Source organism: Echinops telfairi, unplaced genomic scaffold, assembly GCF_000313985.2.
Source record: "Echinops telfairi isolate 266 unplaced genomic scaffold, ASM31398v2 ScPeMD7_7467;HRSCAF=8505_0, whole genome shotgun sequence".
Lineage (NCBI taxonomy): Eukaryota > Metazoa > Chordata > Mammalia > Afrosoricida > Tenrecidae > Echinops > Echinops telfairi.
In genome coordinates, this window is record NW_022111367.1 from 3,235,983 (window position 1) to 3,253,256 (window position 17,274).

Below are 17,274 nucleotides of genomic sequence, written 5' to 3' on the forward strand. Positions count from 1 at the left end.
AACCTGAGTTGAATGGTTGAAACCTTATCACTTGCTCTCCCCTCGAATACACTTTGGGCTAGATCTGGTTTTCAAGATTTTCTGTGGGATTTTTCATATTGAGCTTCGTCTGGTGTGTTTTGTCATTGTAGGTAGCCTTCTTGAATCTTTGTTATGTGTTTTTCTATGTTTTTCAGTATATATGGAGCTCAGGATTGATGAGTCTACAGAGACAACAACTAGAATAAAGGTTCCAGGGGCTACAATTGCCGGGGTGAGGGGTGGGGGTAAGAGGGAGCTGGTAACAAGGAATTCAAGAAGGAAGAAAATGTTTTGAAACTGAGTGTGGTAGCAATTGTACAATACTGCTTGATGTGATTGGATGGTGGTATGGCATGATGTCTGGCTTAGCACCTAATAAAATGGTTTGGAAATAAATTTGTGAAAGATCTCAATGATCATCTGGCCCAACTCCTGTTAACTATCTCTGAGTGCATATGTGACTGTAGATTATCCGCTGCTAAAAAGCAGATAAACCAGATTGAGAACACAAGCTCCTAACTCTAGGCAATGAGATTCGGGGATTCTAGATAATGGTCTCAAGGCTTCATAGAAGATCTTACTACCAAAAGTGGGATTTTTTTCTAAGTATAATTATTTTACTTTATTCTTGTGACTTGAACTATGATTTAAATTTATAATCATAAGAAATGAGTCAAATGATAATTGACCAGATTGTGATTTTTAACATTTAATTCAACTTAATTAATTTATTTACATATTATGGGCTCTTTGGGGGGATTTTGTTTTCTGATTTCAAACTTTTTTTTTTCCGCAAAAGCTCCGTTTTATGATGTGGGAATTTGCAGTGGAACTGGGGCACTTAAAAAATTTGACTGCCTGGGCCCCGGGCAGCTCTCTGGCCCCTCCCCGTCAAGATCTCTGACACAGCAGCTGAGCATCAAATGAGTTTAGACTTTATCTGAAGGAAAGGTACAAATGGAAGAACGGAAGTGGATGCTTGGGTACAATTTCTAGAAAAGGGACAGGTATACCCCACACGCATGCTGCCTTGGTGACTTGTGGAAGGCCAGGCTGCCGCTCAGCTCTCTCCATCACTGTCTCCCAGGGTGTGCTTGTCGAAGAGATATTCGGCCAGGACGGAATCTGTGGCCCCCATTCTTGCGCAGATTGGTGACGTAGTCGCCCAGCTCGTTGATGGATTTCACCTGCTCACCCAGGTAATGTGTCTCGATGAAGTCACAGAGATGGGGGTCGTTCTTGTCCGTGGCCAGTTTGTGGAGCCCCAGCAGGGGCTGGTTGACACTCTTCTCCAGGTGCAGTGCACCCTCCATGGCGTTGAGCCCACTCTCCCAGTCGTCCGGGTCCGGTTTCTTGATATCCTGGAGGAAGACCCGGCCAGCTCGTTTGTTCTGCAACTCCATCAGTTTCTCAGCGTGTTCTCTCTCCTCGTGAGACTGGTGCAGAAAGTATTTGGCAAAGTTCTTCAGAGCCACGTCATCCCGGTCGAAGTAGTGAGACATGGACAGGTAGACGTAGGAGGCGTAGAGCTCCAGGTTGATCGGCCGGTTGATGGCCGCCTCCGAGTCCTGGTTGTAGTTCTGGCGCACCTGCGAGGCAGACGCGGTCATGGCGGCGGTGGAGGCCTGGGGTCGTAGAGAGTAGGCTGAGAGGTGCTGCTGGAGGGCACGCTGGGCGGCCGGTTGGCAGGGGGAGGTTGGCGAGCACCGGGTTCCGTTCAAGCACTGTTGAAGCAGGAGACCGTGGCGGCTCTGCGAAGAACGTCTGGCCTAATTTCAAACTTTTAAAAGCATACCATTATTTTCAAAGATCAGCACTGAGTTTTGTCTGCTTCATTTTACTTCATGCTTAAGTATTTACATTTGACTCTTTATTCTAGATAGAAGTGATTTAATTCAGTGACACAAAGTAGGATTCAGAATTCCTCTTTGTTCTTTTATTTAATAGATGGCGTGTGTGAGTTTGTGATGCCTATTTATTATTTATTTATTATATCATATATAGTAATCTTTTAAATAATCGGTCACTTTTTTACTATTCTTTTGACTATATTTCTACAGCAACGTTAAAAATCAGTCAAGATCAACTCCTGAAACTCCCTGCTATCAGGTCAATTCTGATTCAGGGTAATAGGGATAAGACAGGGTAGCACTGCCCTTCTGGTTTTCCGACACTGTAAATCTTTACAGGAGTAGAAAGCATTATCTTTCTCCTGAGGAGGGGTTGGTGGTTTCAAACTGGGAACCTGGTGGGTTAGCAGCCCAATGTATAACCCACTGGACCACCAGGGATCCTAAGAGGTCACAAACAACCTCAAAATGTCAGTGGCTCCCAAAAGAGAAGGTACATGTCTCTCACACAAGGTACAAGTCCAATGAGGTCAGTAGGGGACTCTGTTCATCACAGCCATTCAGGTACCTGGGCTGATTACAGGCTCATCTAAACACTTGCTCTAATCATCACTGAAGCCATGCTGTTGTCTATCCAAATGCATGTCACTTCTACTCTGTATCTGTATTCTCATCAATACATTTTGCAAAATTTATTACCAAAACAAACTCACTCTCATCGAGTCCATGCCAACTCATAGCAACCCTATAGGACAGGATGGAACTGGTCCTATGAGTTTACAAAACTGTAACTCTTTATGGGAGTAGAAACTTCTGGCTTTCTCCTACAGAATAACTAGTAGCTTTGAATTGCAGACCTAATTGATCAAAGATCTGAGTTGGGCAGTGTTTTGTTCTCTTGTAAAATGGCCACAATGCATTAGAGCCAAATCAACAGCCCCTAATAACAATATAATAATATCTTGGTAAAGTTACTCCTAATTTTTGTTTTATCTATGCAGGATTTCCATTGTTCATATCAACTTTGGTCCTTTAGAGTTTTTTCCCTCAAAATAATTATGCATTTCATTTAGATTCTCAAAGTATTGATACAAAATTGTATATAGTCTGCTAATAGTCACATAACTGTTTCTTATTTCTAATTTTGTTTGTTTATATTTTATATATTTCATTCATTAAATTATTTGCTTACCTGCTTTGTAGAATTTTGTAAAATAAACCAGCTTTTAGATTCATTTCTACTTCTCACATTTTGTTCTCTAACTCATTAATTCCTGCAGTTGATTTTATATTTTCACTTTTTTATTTTGTTGTGTGGTTTTATTTTCCTTTTGTTGAACTCAATGATTAAATGTCTTACATCCATCTGACCTCTTTTAATAACTTTTAATAACTAAAATGCTTAAGGCTACAAAATTACTTCTGAATATATCTTTGGATACACCATACAATTTGTTAGGTAATATTTTCATATATGTATGTTTGAAGAAATCTACAATTGTATTTTTTTCTCATTTATACCTTGGACATATTACTAAGAGCATATCTTAGCTCTTAAGGGTCTGTGTATTGCTATGTGAATTTTTAAAATACTATTTATCTTTTATTGTGTTATGATGAGGAAACTTAGCTTGTGTAACCTTGTAAGCTAGAATTCCCAAATTCTCTATAAAATTCCTGTGTGTTTACATGAGTGTGTGGGTACACATATGTATGTATTGTCTGTCAGGGTGGGTGTGTCTGATGGATATTATCTTTACCTGATAACAAAATATATGCCACGCTACCAGGGCACATCAGTCTATAATTCAACTCGGGATGTATTGGATATTAGAAACAGTAATGAATAGTAAAAAAAGAAGCTGCTTCTATTCTGGGTGATACACAAAATGTGGCCTAAGCAATAAGTGTTAAATGTCAATACCTATGTCTTCAACCAAGGGACAGCCTAAGGGCAAGAGTCAACATATCCTCTGTTCTAGTTACCAGCCAGCCATACAGTAAGAAATGAAGGTGTGAGTGTAGGGATGAACTGGCATCATCAAACCAGTGCCCTCAAATCACAGAAAGGAACACTGTCTTTCTTTCAAACTCTGTCGTATATTTGGCTATTAGCTATAATGTTCAGGAGTATTTATTTTTAAATAAATATATTGAGGAGCCTTTCATTTATAAATATGTTCATCAGTATCTTCCTTTATACTCCTAATTTTGATTAAAGTATAGATATTTTAAACCCACTTGTGCTTGCTCTTTAATGTGTCGAGGTTTGCTTCCCCCACCCCCACCCCCCTATCTTTTCCGTGGTCTCATACATTGCGTTCTCCCTATGGAACGTTTTGGAAGCTTCCAAGTGCCTCTGGTTTCTAAATATGTTGAAAGCATGTTGGTAGAGGCTGTGCTAGTGGCTGTTTTTATCTTATCCTTATCTAACTGTAAAATACGAATGGGTTTTAAAAATCTAAATATGTAATGACTAACGGATACATGAAAGTATTCAGACTTATTTCCTAAACATGTACTTCCAAATTGTCACAGCTAAGAGGAGTAATTACACAAATAAACCAAATATGATGTCCAGGATTAGGATGGAAACTATTGAGCCTTTAAATGATGCTTGCCACTTTCCTTCAGGAAAATTCAGGATCTGAGATGAAAATAGTCAATGTAATTCTCAATTTGAGGATCATAAAGAAGTGCTCAGGAAAGAAGACCCTGTCCGCTCGGGTAAGGATATAGGGTAGTTTTGAGTTGGAATCGCCCTGATGGCAGTAGAATAGGGAAAATGGAGGGTTAATGGGAATCAAACTCTTTCTCTGTAGAGTTTGCTTGTAAGTATCTGACATTAATTACTTTAATCATGGGCTACATAAAAGCTTAACTATTGGCTATTAAGTTCTCCTTCTGTTCAAATAGCCTTTATATTTAATAAATCAGAACAAATCAAAAGTCCCACACAAATTACTAAATTTCTATTTATGGTATGAGTTTCACCTGTCAAATCTTACGCTAGAGAAAAGGTGTTTTTATACATAAAAATGTCTGAATAATCATTCATTAATGTGCCAATACAATCTAAGGAAAAAGGGGAATGTTTCAGAAAATATGAGCCTACAAATTTCAAAAATTAACAGAGGAATAGGGAACATAGTTTTAAATAAAAGATAAATATTTGTTTCTGTGTAAAGACCAAGGTTTAGTAGCATTGGCTTAGCCCTAGCTCCTAGATGGCACTAAATCTCCAAACTAAAAAGGACAATAGAAAAGTGAACAAGGTGAACTAAATCATAAGATATATTTGAATTCAAACTCGCTACCATGGAGTCAATTCTGAATCATAGCAACACTCCAGACCAAGGACTGCCCTTACTGGCTTCCAAGGCTGTAAATCTTTAATGGAACAGAGGCCTCGTCTTTCGCCAGCAGAGTGGCTGATGGGTTCAAACTGCTGACTTTGTGGTTAGTAGCCCAACTCATAACACACTATGTTGCCAGGGCTTCTTGTAATTGAACTATATTTAATATAATATGTCAGAAGGATATTGGTTTTAAAGATATCAGAATGTAAATTATGGATTTTGTTTCCATATAAGTTCATAACTTATAAGGAACACAACACAGGAATCCAAACTTTTTATAATAGGAGGAACTGTGTAGAGGGAAAACTTTAAAGTTAGTGCCTGGAGTTGACTACAACCCATAGTAACTCTACAGGCCAGGGTAGACCTGGCCATATGGGTTTCCAAAGCTTTAAAATCTATAGGAGTAGAAAGTGTCATTTTTCTTCCAAGGAGCTGCTGGTGTTTTCAAATGTCTGAACATGCAATTGGCTGCATAACATGCGTAACCAATTACACCACCGCAGAGAGGAGGCATATTGGAAAATTTCTGCCCAATTTTTTAACCTAAAAAATAAACTTTATTTTTAAAAGACATGCCTAGAACTTCAGAGGACAACACTGAAGCTACAGCTCAGGTAGAGGTAGCATGTCTGATCAGAGCATACAGGATCAAATTAAGAAGGAAGGAAAGAGTGGAACACATCCTGGCCCCCCAAGCCTGAGAATGATATTCCTGCTAAGAAAACCCAATACACAGAGAGGACCATAGGGCTGGCCCCACCGTGAGACACAGACACAACGTCCGTCTCTGACCCACAGCACTACAGGGGACAACACTGGAGACACAGTGCAGGACTTGTGCCCGATATGACCCCATTACACTAGGGCGACACTAAGGGCATGTGATAGGTAGGCTTATTGTGCCAACATGGCCAATGAACACATGTGGGATTAATTAAAGGGCAGAGAGATAAATGGCTTGGTGAGCCTCCCCTTTCTTATCTCTTGCTCTTTAATGATCAGTCCAGTGTGCACCTGCCTTAGCTTGTTCTCTGCCTCAATTTGCAAGATACACTACCTGTGGGACACACAACCCGTGGACTATGTCACTGTAGTTTGAGGTTCCTTCAAGACCTGCTTTGCCACGCTACTGGAATATACATTGCTTGAGCTAGGGACTGTCAGACCCTGTCATCTGGCTGACTGTTGGTGACCTGCTTTGTTGTTTGCTGCCTGTGGCCAGATAGCCTGAATTGCTCTACAGAGGACTACCTGGCAGCCCTCAAGACTTGAAGAACTGCCACTGTATTAGCTGTCTCACAGAATTGAGTTGCACTGAGCCATTTGTACTGCTTTATAGATTAATTAACAGTTTACTTCTTATGTTTTATAATATGTATATGTATATATATACATATACATATTAATTAGTGTCCTGGTTTTGTTTCTATAGAGAACCCTGTCTAACAGAACATGCAACAGAGCAGCAAGGGGAGCAAAGCAGTGAAGTTCCTAGGGAATACCAAATATAGACATTTGAATGAGAGCATTGCATCCCATCAGACTGGACTGGAAAACACCCCAAAAAGTCAACAAACTGACCTGTTTATAGGCGTTTACTTTTTGTCGGTTTTGTTGTTGTGCTATTTTGTTTTGTCCTCCTTTATTGTTTGGTTTGGTTTTGTCTTGCTTTTGCACTTATTATTGTCTCTGCATGTCTATCTAGATAAGATAGACTGGATAAACAATTTGGAGGAAAAAACAATGGGACCGTTGGTTTGGAGGGGAGGGGGGTACACAGGAGAGGGGGAGGCAGAAGAAAGGAACGGGGATGTCAGATAAGCCAGGGACAAGGGAACAAATAAACTAAAATTGAGGGAGAGAATGGCATAGAATGCCTAGTGGGGCTTAATCAAGGGCAATGTAACTGGGAGGAGTTACTGAAACCTGAATGAAGGCTGAACATGATAGTGGGACAAGAGGAAAGTAAAAGGAAATAGAGGAAAGAACTAGAAGGCAAAGGACCTTTTTAGAAGTCTAAATATAGGCATGTACATATGTACCATATATACTCGAGTATAAGCTGACCCGAATAGCCAAGGCACCTAATTTTACCACAAAAACTACAGTAAAAATGTGCTGAAATACTCAGCTTATACACCAGTTTATACGGTAAATATACTTATATATAACGATAAGGAAATAGACCCACATATATACTTATATGTTAAGTATTAAGGTAGCAGATAGACATTGGTCCTAGACTTGAGTACCCCCTCAATGCAAGAACACTTTGTTTTAATAACCTGGCATTCTGTGATGTTCACCTTCCCTGACATGATCACTGAAGACAAAATGGGTGCATAAGCAAATGTGGTGAAGAAAGCTGATGGTACCAGGCTATCAAAAGATGTAGTGTCTGGGGTCTTAAAGGCTTGAAGATAAATAAGTGACCATCTAGCTCAGAAGCAACAAAGCCCACATGGAAGAAGCACATCAGTCAGTGTGATCATGAGGTATCGATGGGATCAGGTATCAGGCATCAAAGACCCAGAACAAAAAATCATATCAATGTGAATGAGGGGGAGGACAGAGTGGAGACCCAAAGTCCATCTGTAGACAATTGCACATCCCCTTACTGAAGGGTCACAAGGAAGAGACAAGCCAGTCAGGGTGCAGTATAGCACCGATGAAACAGAACTTTCCTCTAGTTCTTTAATGCTTCCTCCCTGTCTGGCCGGATCAGGCCAGCTCCTAGCAGCAAGTGACCTTGAATCTCCCCCACCCGTGTGGAGCTGACCAGAGTTGGCTGAAACAACTAGCAGCGAGTGACCTTGAATCTCACACACACACACACACGCCTGCGGAGCTGACCAGAGCCAGCTATGTAACCTGTCAGCAGCTTTGCAAGTGTTTTCTTTCTTTTACTCATGGCCCATTTTGCTCATGGCCCATTTTGCTCAGTGCCCGCTTTGTTCTCTACCCATTGCTCTGCACCTGGCACGAATACACCCGGAACCAGGAAGACACCTTACATTCCAGAAACCTGGACATACCTGTATCTCCCAATCCCTGACTACTTTACCTTATATGGGCTCAAGGCAGCCCAGTCACATGTTCCCTGGCCATATATACACTATCTCTGTAGCCTGGGGCGCAACTCCCTCAGCCCGGACACTGTGGACTGTGGGACTTCGCCCAGGCTGCGTTTTTCTCCCCAATAAAGCCTGTTTTCTCAAATTCAACTGATTTGGTCTGGCGCCTCTCGTCTACCTTACACTCCATCCCCCCCGCCCCCCACTATCACAACCTCAATTCTACCTTACAGATCTGACTAGACCAGAGCATGTACACTGATACAGATAAGAGCTCGCAACACAGGGAATCCAGGAGCAATAAACCCCTCAGGACCAAAAATGAAAGCAGCCATACCAGGAATGTAAGGGGAAGGTATGGGGAGGAAGGGGGAGCCAATGACAATGGTCTGCATATCAGTCCTTCCCAGGGGGACAGATAACAGAAAAATGGGTGAAGGGAGACAATGGTCAGTGTAAGACATGAAAAAAATTTATAAATTATCAAGGGTTCATGAGGGAGGGAGGGAGAGAGAATGGGAAAGGGGGAAGAATGAGGAGCTGATACCAAGGACTTACGTCAAAAGAACATGTTTTGAAAATGATGATGGTAACATATGTACAAATGTGCTTGACACAATATGTGGATGGATGGATGGATTGTGATAACAGCTGTAAGAGACCCCACTGAAATGATTTTAAAAACAAATAAACAAGCAAAAAGACATGCTTAGAATTCCTCCATTTTGATAACCTTTGAGACTCATAATTTTTTACAAAACCACAGTGTTAATCTGAGTTAAAGTGGACATGGTGGTAGGGATGGAGGTTATGCATGGGTGCGGCAACATGGACTTCCACTCACCAAGGCTGACTTGGCCACTGCCAATGCTGAGTGCCCCATTTGCCAGCAGGAGAAACCAACATTGAGTCTAAGATATGGTGCCATTCCTCAGGGAGATCAGCTAGCAACCTGGTGGCAGGTTCATTACATAGGATCACTTGCGTTATGAAGGAGTCAGTGTTTTGCTTGTATTGGAATAGACACCTACTCGATATGGATTTGCCTTCCTGGCATGTACTGCTTCTGCCCAAACTACCATTCATGGACTTACAGAATGCTTTATCCACTGGCATGACATTCCACATAGCATTACTTCAGATCAAGGAACTCACTTCAGAGTAAATGAAGTGTGGCAATGGGCCCATTCCCATGAAATCCACTAGTAGTATCATGTCCTTCATCATCCTGAAGCAGCTGTCTAGATAGAACAATGGAATGGCCTCCTAATGTCAGAATTATAGTGCTAGCTAGCTGGCAGCAACTTGCGGGGCTGGAGCAATGTTCTCCAGGAAGCTATATATGCTCTAAACCAGCAGCCAATATATGGTGTTGTGTCTCCAATAGCCAGAAGTCATGGGTCCAGAAACCAAGGGGTGGAAGCTGGAGTGGCACCACTCACTATTACTCCTAGTGATCCACTTGCAGCATTTTTGCTTCCTGTCCCAGCAACCCTATGTGCTTCGGGCCTGGAGGTCCAGTCCTGAAGGAAGAACCTCTCCCACCCGGAAACATAACACTAATTCCACTGAACTGGCAGCTGAGAATTCCCCCTGGCCACTTAGGGCTTCTCATGCCTTTGGATCAACAGGAATGAAGGACCATTTCACCCCACAAAGCAAAGAATCATGACCAGCTGAATACTGGCCGAGGGCAAACATAATACAGAAGTTGTAGGAGAAGGTAGTTCTATCTATTAGTTACAACCATGTGATCAATTGCAGAAAGCAAGGTTTGTGATTGTCAGTATTCTTTATATGTACTTATTGAATATGTTTCCTTTGTTCATATATGGTGTACCAGATAAAATTAAATTCAGTGGGTTCTCATATATATGTATGACAGGTGTATAATGTTAGGTGTAGGTATGATTTCATTAATGTCAGGAAATGATATATGGCTAAGAAATTGTGTACAGGTGCCAAGTTGGCAAGGGGTGGACTGTGATAGGTAAGTTTATTGTGCCAACCTTGCCAATAAACACATGTGGGATTAATCAGGTCACAGTTTGATTGGAGGACAAAGAGATAAATGGCTCTGCAAGCCACCCTCTTTCCCTTGTTCTCTGGTGATAGAAGTGTGCTGGAGCGTGCATGCTGCTGCTTTAGCCAGTGAGTTATTTGCCTCAATCTGTGAGTTACACTACCTGTGGGCTAGGCTAACCCATGGATTGTGTTGCCAGAGCTTGAGGCTCCTTGATACCTGCTTTACCACACTGTTGGTGCTTATATTGCTTCAGTTTGAAGCTGATGGATCCTATCACCTTGCCTTGCTTGTGTACGATATCCCATCCCGGCCTGCTTCGCTAAGCCTTTGTGATCATGAGGTGTTGATGGGAATCAAGTATCAAAAGATCCAGAACAAACAACTGTATCTATGTGACTGAGGTGGGTCAGAGTGGAGACCCAAAGCCCATCTCTAGACAATTGGACATTCCCTTACAAAAGAGTCATAAGGAAGATGATTCAACCAGGTTGCAGTATAGTACGGACAAAACACACAATGTTCCTGAATGCTGACTGCTGCTGTTCCTGAATGCTGCACTCACCCCTCACCCCTTTTGCCCCCTGTCTATGACGACCCAGTTCTACCTTACAAATCCAGCAAGACCAAATACATACATTGGTACAGATAAGAGCTCTCAGCACATGGAATCCAGGACAGATAAAAAACCCTTGGGAATGGTAGTAGGAATAGCGATTCCATGAGGAGAGGAAGAGGGGGATAGGGGAGAAAGGGGAAGTGATCACAAAATTGTATATATAACCACCACCCCAAAGGGGATAAATAATAGAAATGTGGGTGAAGGGAGACAACATATGGCAAAGGATACAAAATAAAATAATAATATGTAATTGATCAAGGATTTGCAAGGGTGGGAGGGTATGGGAAGGATGCAAAAAAAGAGGAGCTGATACCAAGGGCTCAAATAAAAAGAAAATGCTTTGGAAATGATGATGGCAACAAATGTACAAGTGTGCTTAATACAATTGAATTAAGGATTGTTATAAGATCTCTAAGAGTCCTCAATAAAATTAAACAAAGAATTCCACAAGAAAAAGACAAAAGTCAATATTCTACCAAAAAAAAAAAAATCCAAGAAAACTTTATGGGACAGTTTTATTCCATCACATGGGGTCTATGTGGATGCTGCCACATAAGGCAATCCAAGTCAGAATAGCAGAGTAATAGCCTAGGCAATACATAGAATAATGAGAATGAATCCAAGTCATACCTGATTTAAGTTCGTTTTTACCTAGCAAAGGCAGACTTGGGCATTTAATGGTGGCTCTTCTCAACCTGAATATGCATACTGATCCCCTGTGGGCTTTGATAACATAGAGATTTTTATTCTAGAAACCTGGGTGGGGTCCAAGATTCTATAGCTCTAACCAGTTCCAAGGATACACCAACCCTTGCTCCACACTTCAAGTCGCACCTGACCCGAGACTTAAAAGATTCCTTGAACTGTCCAGCAGCCAAGAAGAGTGAGGGTTATTTTAGCAAGTTGGTTGGACAACTTGGAATGTATACATATTTTACAAGTAGAATAGGGAGGAAATACCTGAATTCCAGCTGACATGCTACTGCGTTGAGTACTGTGGTTCTCTTACGAGGGCCTCACGCTGCCAGAAATGATAACTGCTCCGCTTTCCCTCTGCGACTACACACAATAAAACAATGCTCTTTTCAGCATGAAGAGAATTATGAGTTCTGCCCTGATCTCCCTCACAGTCTCTCTTCTCTTCATCTGGGGAACTAAACTCATTCTCTGTCCCCAGAGGGAACCTGATGCCACTTACATTGTTTCCAAGACTAAAAGTGCTGGAATATTCTTCCAACAGGAATTTATACGAATTACAGCATTGTTATATCCAGGGAACAAATCAAAAGGAATCTCCTGCTGGCACTTTCTCGGGCTGGTAATAAATAATAACAGACAGTATTGATGTGACACCTTTCTCAAAGGAGCTCAAAGTGCTTTCCAGACATTACCTCACCACATCCCTGTGATTCCAACCTGAGATGTATATCCTAGAATGCGTCCCTACTTAAACCACTAGAAATCTAGAAACCAGTGGGAAATATATACATTCTTTCAAAGATAAAAGTAGGATTACCACTGAAGGGCTTCCCCATCCTACCAAAGTGTTAAGATAGTCCAGGCAATAAGTGTGTTTGACTTGATGACGAGGTACTCGTCATTCAGCCACAGTGAAAAGAAGAAAAATAATGAATCTGTCTGACAATTATGATCACACACTTTGAAAAACGACCCTCAAATTCCCCTATGGTCATCAAGTTGATGCTGACCTGGAGTGACCCAATAGGACAGGATAGAACTGACCCTGTGAGTTTCTAAGACTGTAACTCTTGATGTGAATAGAATGCCCCATCTTTCTCCTGAGGAGTGCCTAGTGGTTTTGAACTGCTGACCTTGCAGTTAACAGCCCAATTTATAATTATTATACCAAATTAAAACCAATTATTGTAGAATAGATTCTGACTTGTAGTGACTCCTTATGTGACAGAGTGGAACTATACTCCTTAGGGTTTTTAATGGCTAGCTTTTCTAAAGTAAACCTCCAAGCTTTTTCCACAGGTACATCTGGGTGGACATGTGCTTCCAACTTCATGATAGGAAGTCATTCACCTTAATCATTTGCACCATCAATAGATGCTGTATTTCTTATTTAACCGTTCAGATATTTGAAAGAGATCCTCTGAAGACTCTATTCTCAAAAATCCCACAGCAACAAGAAAAATGAAAAGAAGAATGATGAAAATTAAAAAAATAAACTCTTGGGAATAATTAGACCAATAGACTAATGGGCCATATAAATATCAGTCTGTACAACCCTGAGGCTGGAAGAACTACATGGTGCTACCACTACTAACTGCTACCATCGACCACATTAGAAGGTCCTGGATGGAATGGAAGAATAACGTGAAACAGAACTCAGAATCATAAGATTCCAGCCTTACTAGTCAGATGCAGACTGTGGAGACCACCAAGACTGTGATGCTTACTTATCCTTGAGGTGTCTGGAGCTGAACTGACTGGTGAGTTAGAATAATCCACCAGTTAAGGAGGATTATCCAAAGGGCAGCATTTAGCTAAGGACAAAGTTTAGAGGGTTAGGAAAGAGGGCAGAATGGAAACAAGAAACAGGGATGAGACATTACATTAGGGAATTGCAATTGATAAGTTAAATCAGAATGCATATGATTTGTTGGGTGTGAAATTATGATCTACTCTGTTAACCTTCACTTAATTCACAATAAAGAGTTTTTAAAAAGAAAAGGGAAGAATGTATTATATTATCAGAATATATTACACTATCAGTTAAATCATTACTATTCTTTCCCTTACTCCCATGCTGTGAGAAATGCACCCTTTCATGCTGAGGTCATAAGACAATCCTCTCCCTTCCTGCCTTCTTTTCAACCTTCTCTTTAGATCCAGCTTTATATACAAGAGCAATGGAATATTGAGAAAACATCCCAGTTCAGTCCAGATCAAGTCCATAAGTCTGGTACTAGCCCATATGTCCAATACCAATCTATAAAGTCCTCTTCAGACTCACGAAATGCATGCAATGACCCCAAATGCAGGAGGATCACAAGCCAGTGAGTGGAAAGTCTTGTGGATCGATCTAGTGGCAGTGTGTGTAAGCATCTCAGCGCTGGGGCGGGTCCCCACATGTCTCCTCCAGCTCCAGGGCTCTAGCGTAGCTCCATTTGTCTTGTCAGCAGAAATGTCTCTCCATGAGTGAGTGTGTGTCCCACCTCCAGGAAACTATGTATCTCCTTAGTGCCTCCAAATTAGGTTATCAAGCTGCAACCTTAGTAACAGGCTAAACTCCACCCCTTCACTCTTAAATCCCCAACTGACAACAGAGTATGTACATACCACAGATGTTGTCAGGAAATCCCAGGGAAGTGTTCAAATCTCCACCTTCACTCCTTTGCCTCGTCTTATTTCCCCACTGAGAGATTTCATACATGTGATTACTTAGGAGATCGGGGCAGAAATCTCTCCTTCTGTCACTGCTTTCTGCTTATATCAGGCATAGAATACCATCACCCTGCTTATGTGAATAGAAATCTCTTCTAAACTATTCTACATTAAAGGGGGTCAAGCTATATCTTGTGGAGATGCTGGACTTGCATTCGCAGGCATAAGCTTATCTATGGGCTAGATTTTCTCAGGATCAACTGGATGTGCTGTGTCAGAAAATTTTGCAACAATCATACCAACAGTTGCCTTGGGGGAAATTCTTAATTATAATGACACAAAAGATAATAGGGGTGAGGAATGAATAAACATCCCATCAATGCTATATTTACCCAAGGATAAAGCAATACTAAAAGCACATATCACTTTACATTTCTCCATCCTTCACTTTATTCTCAAAGATTCTTAATGTCAGTTTTATTATGAAAATAGCCAGGAAAGGCTTGGGAGGTCTAACAGGCTAGAATGTAAGGACAAAGAAAGATAACTTCTCCGCGCCGCCCTCCCCCACCCTACCCCCACTCCCCAGAACCCTGCAATACATTCTTGTGTGTGCATATCTGTGCATCTATTTGTTTCTGTAAGCATACCACATCTTCAGGATTTGTCCTGGCCACTTTTGTAGTTTAGTGGTTACAAATATGTGTGAAGGTAGAGCACTGGAGATGACTTTTGGACGGATTCAAGCCATAAGACATGTGCGGCTTGCAGTTTTCTGCAAAACAAGTGCCTTCTGGTCTCTGGCACTGATATATTTCCTCCTTTTGAGTGAAGGTTAAAGACAGCACACTGATCATTAATCTGGGCTTTAGCTGGGTTTGAGGTGGTGGCTATTGCAGACCCCTTAAATTTACAGCGCTGATTTTCCACTGGATGCCACTTCATTAGGAGACTTTGTAGTGTTCATCAGAACTTACGTTTATCACCTTGTTCCAAGCTTGTTCTACTCCATGTGAAGCAGCAGTGCAAGATAATACTGAGTGGAATGAAGATCATAATCGTTACTGTGGCTTGTAAATTTGACCTACCTCACGTGCCTGATGGTATTTACTGAAATAAGTCTGGTGCCTATTCTAATGTATAGGTATGTGGCCCACTGTCTAGTTCGCAGTATGTCCTGTTCTATCTTTCCTATGTTATTTATTTATGTTCCACAAGAAATATTCTACCTTGCTTTTCTAGTAAAGGAAGTCCAATACTGCTGTGCTCCTATCATTCAATAGACTTATTTGCTATTTGTCCCCTGGTGATTGATACATTTCTCAAAGACTATTCTAATTTAACTATAACATAACTAGGGATTTAGACTCTCAAAATTTACCAACCCCAGTCTGAATGTTAGACTAGGATTTCTTTCTTACTCTCATTTTGTACCAGGAAATCCTGTAGTTTTAACTAATTTGTCACAACTATTTCAGTACTCCACCCCACCCACCTAAATGTCAAGGAAAGTCTTGGTACATTGCTACAAAATATTTATTTTCTCTGAAAACCAAGTGAGGATATTGTTTTGGTAACTGGGTGTCACATAAGTAGTCATTTAAACTAGAGTGCAAGTGAGATTAAAACAAGGTACTAGAGGTAGTGAGTTTCTGGAGGAGAGTCAGTAATTTAGCTTTTATTACATGGGATAAAAATTGATAAACATTTAAAGGAGGGGCAAAATTAAATGGTAATTTAAAATGGGCGTCCTTGTGGCAAATCCAACACTGCATTAGATTATGAGCCCTTGCCATGGATTTTGCCAGTTCAACAGAAGCAGTCTTAACCCATGTCAATCACACTACAAGGCAAAAGCTAAATAGACTTATAATTATCATGTTAGACTAAAATATACATAATAAGTAGCACATGTGGGAATAATCTAATTGCACTTGTAAGTGAGTCACCCATCAGAAGGGATGTCAATTGGTGATTGATACAGGAAGGTAAGTAAATGCCAGATCTAGTCCTTCAGCAAGTATGGCCACCCCGTGGGGAACTGGGTTTCCGTTAGGAAATTTGTAGCATTTGGGACTTGTGCACTGATGTACTAAGATAAACACAACCTGCAACACTAAGACAGAAGATGATAAGAAAATATTATAACAAATAGTAAATGTAGATAGACCTAAGTTGTCTGTGTATGAATAATTTAGAGGATTTTGGAATATCCTTCTTCCTGTCTGCAGCAGCCATTTCAGCCTTAAATTTAAAAAATATTTTAGCTCCCTTAATCTATAAGGACATGGTTAATGATAAACAGGCAAAGTTATATTAAACTCTATTCTTGTGGGCAAAGCACTCCCCGATTATTTTCAAAACTTATTAGAAATTCAGAAGGTTGCTGAACCTAATCGTGTCATTTCTTTTTGATGCTGGAGGCAGATTTATATACTGGGGTGCAGTTATGAACTTGTCTATTTACACTATTTTTTCTGTAGGTTTTTTAGGATCCATATTAGTAGGTTTTTATAGTCTCTTGTAACTTTTTAAAGAAAAATTATCAGGTTCTTTTGAGAGTCTTGGGTAATGGCAAGTAGTTTGCTATCATAATGTAGACTACCATTTTCAGGCCATATTTTCCCACTGCCTAACTTATTGCAAAGAATCTCAGTTTTTCTTTAATCTGAGGACTAAACTTGATCTAATTCCTAAGAATGAATCCCAGAAGGAAACGTTGCTTTCCTTTCCAAAAGTGAACAGAGTAGATCATGGCAAAGACCTTGAACATCTTCTTGCCTCTCCCTTGTTAGCAGCCTACTTAGAGAGAGCAGACCCCTTCCGAACCTGGGTTTTCAGAGTTAGCCAGACCTTGCTGGGTAATATTCACCTTACTTCCAGCCCTTCTGATGAGGCCTAACTTTCCCTAATCCCAGGAAACTTTTCAATGTGCTCTTGCCTTCTAAGTGGCTTTTTCTCCCCACCC

The 17,274-nt window shown here is 40.8% G+C and overlaps 1 protein-coding gene across 1 annotated transcript in view; it reads right to left on the reverse strand.

Annotated features, from left to right (window-relative positions):
- Nucleotides 1–1,081: 1,081 nt before the first annotated feature.
- LOC101646575 (ferritin heavy chain-like) overlaps nt 1,082–17,274 on the reverse strand; it is a 55,757-nt gene continuing 39,564 nt past the window's right edge. Inside the window, 2 exon segments of the mRNA XM_045283760.1 lie at nt 1,082–1,159; nt 1,161–1,790. Of these exon segments, the coding sequence (XP_045139695.1) occupies nt 1,082–1,159; nt 1,161–1,790 (708 nt within the window).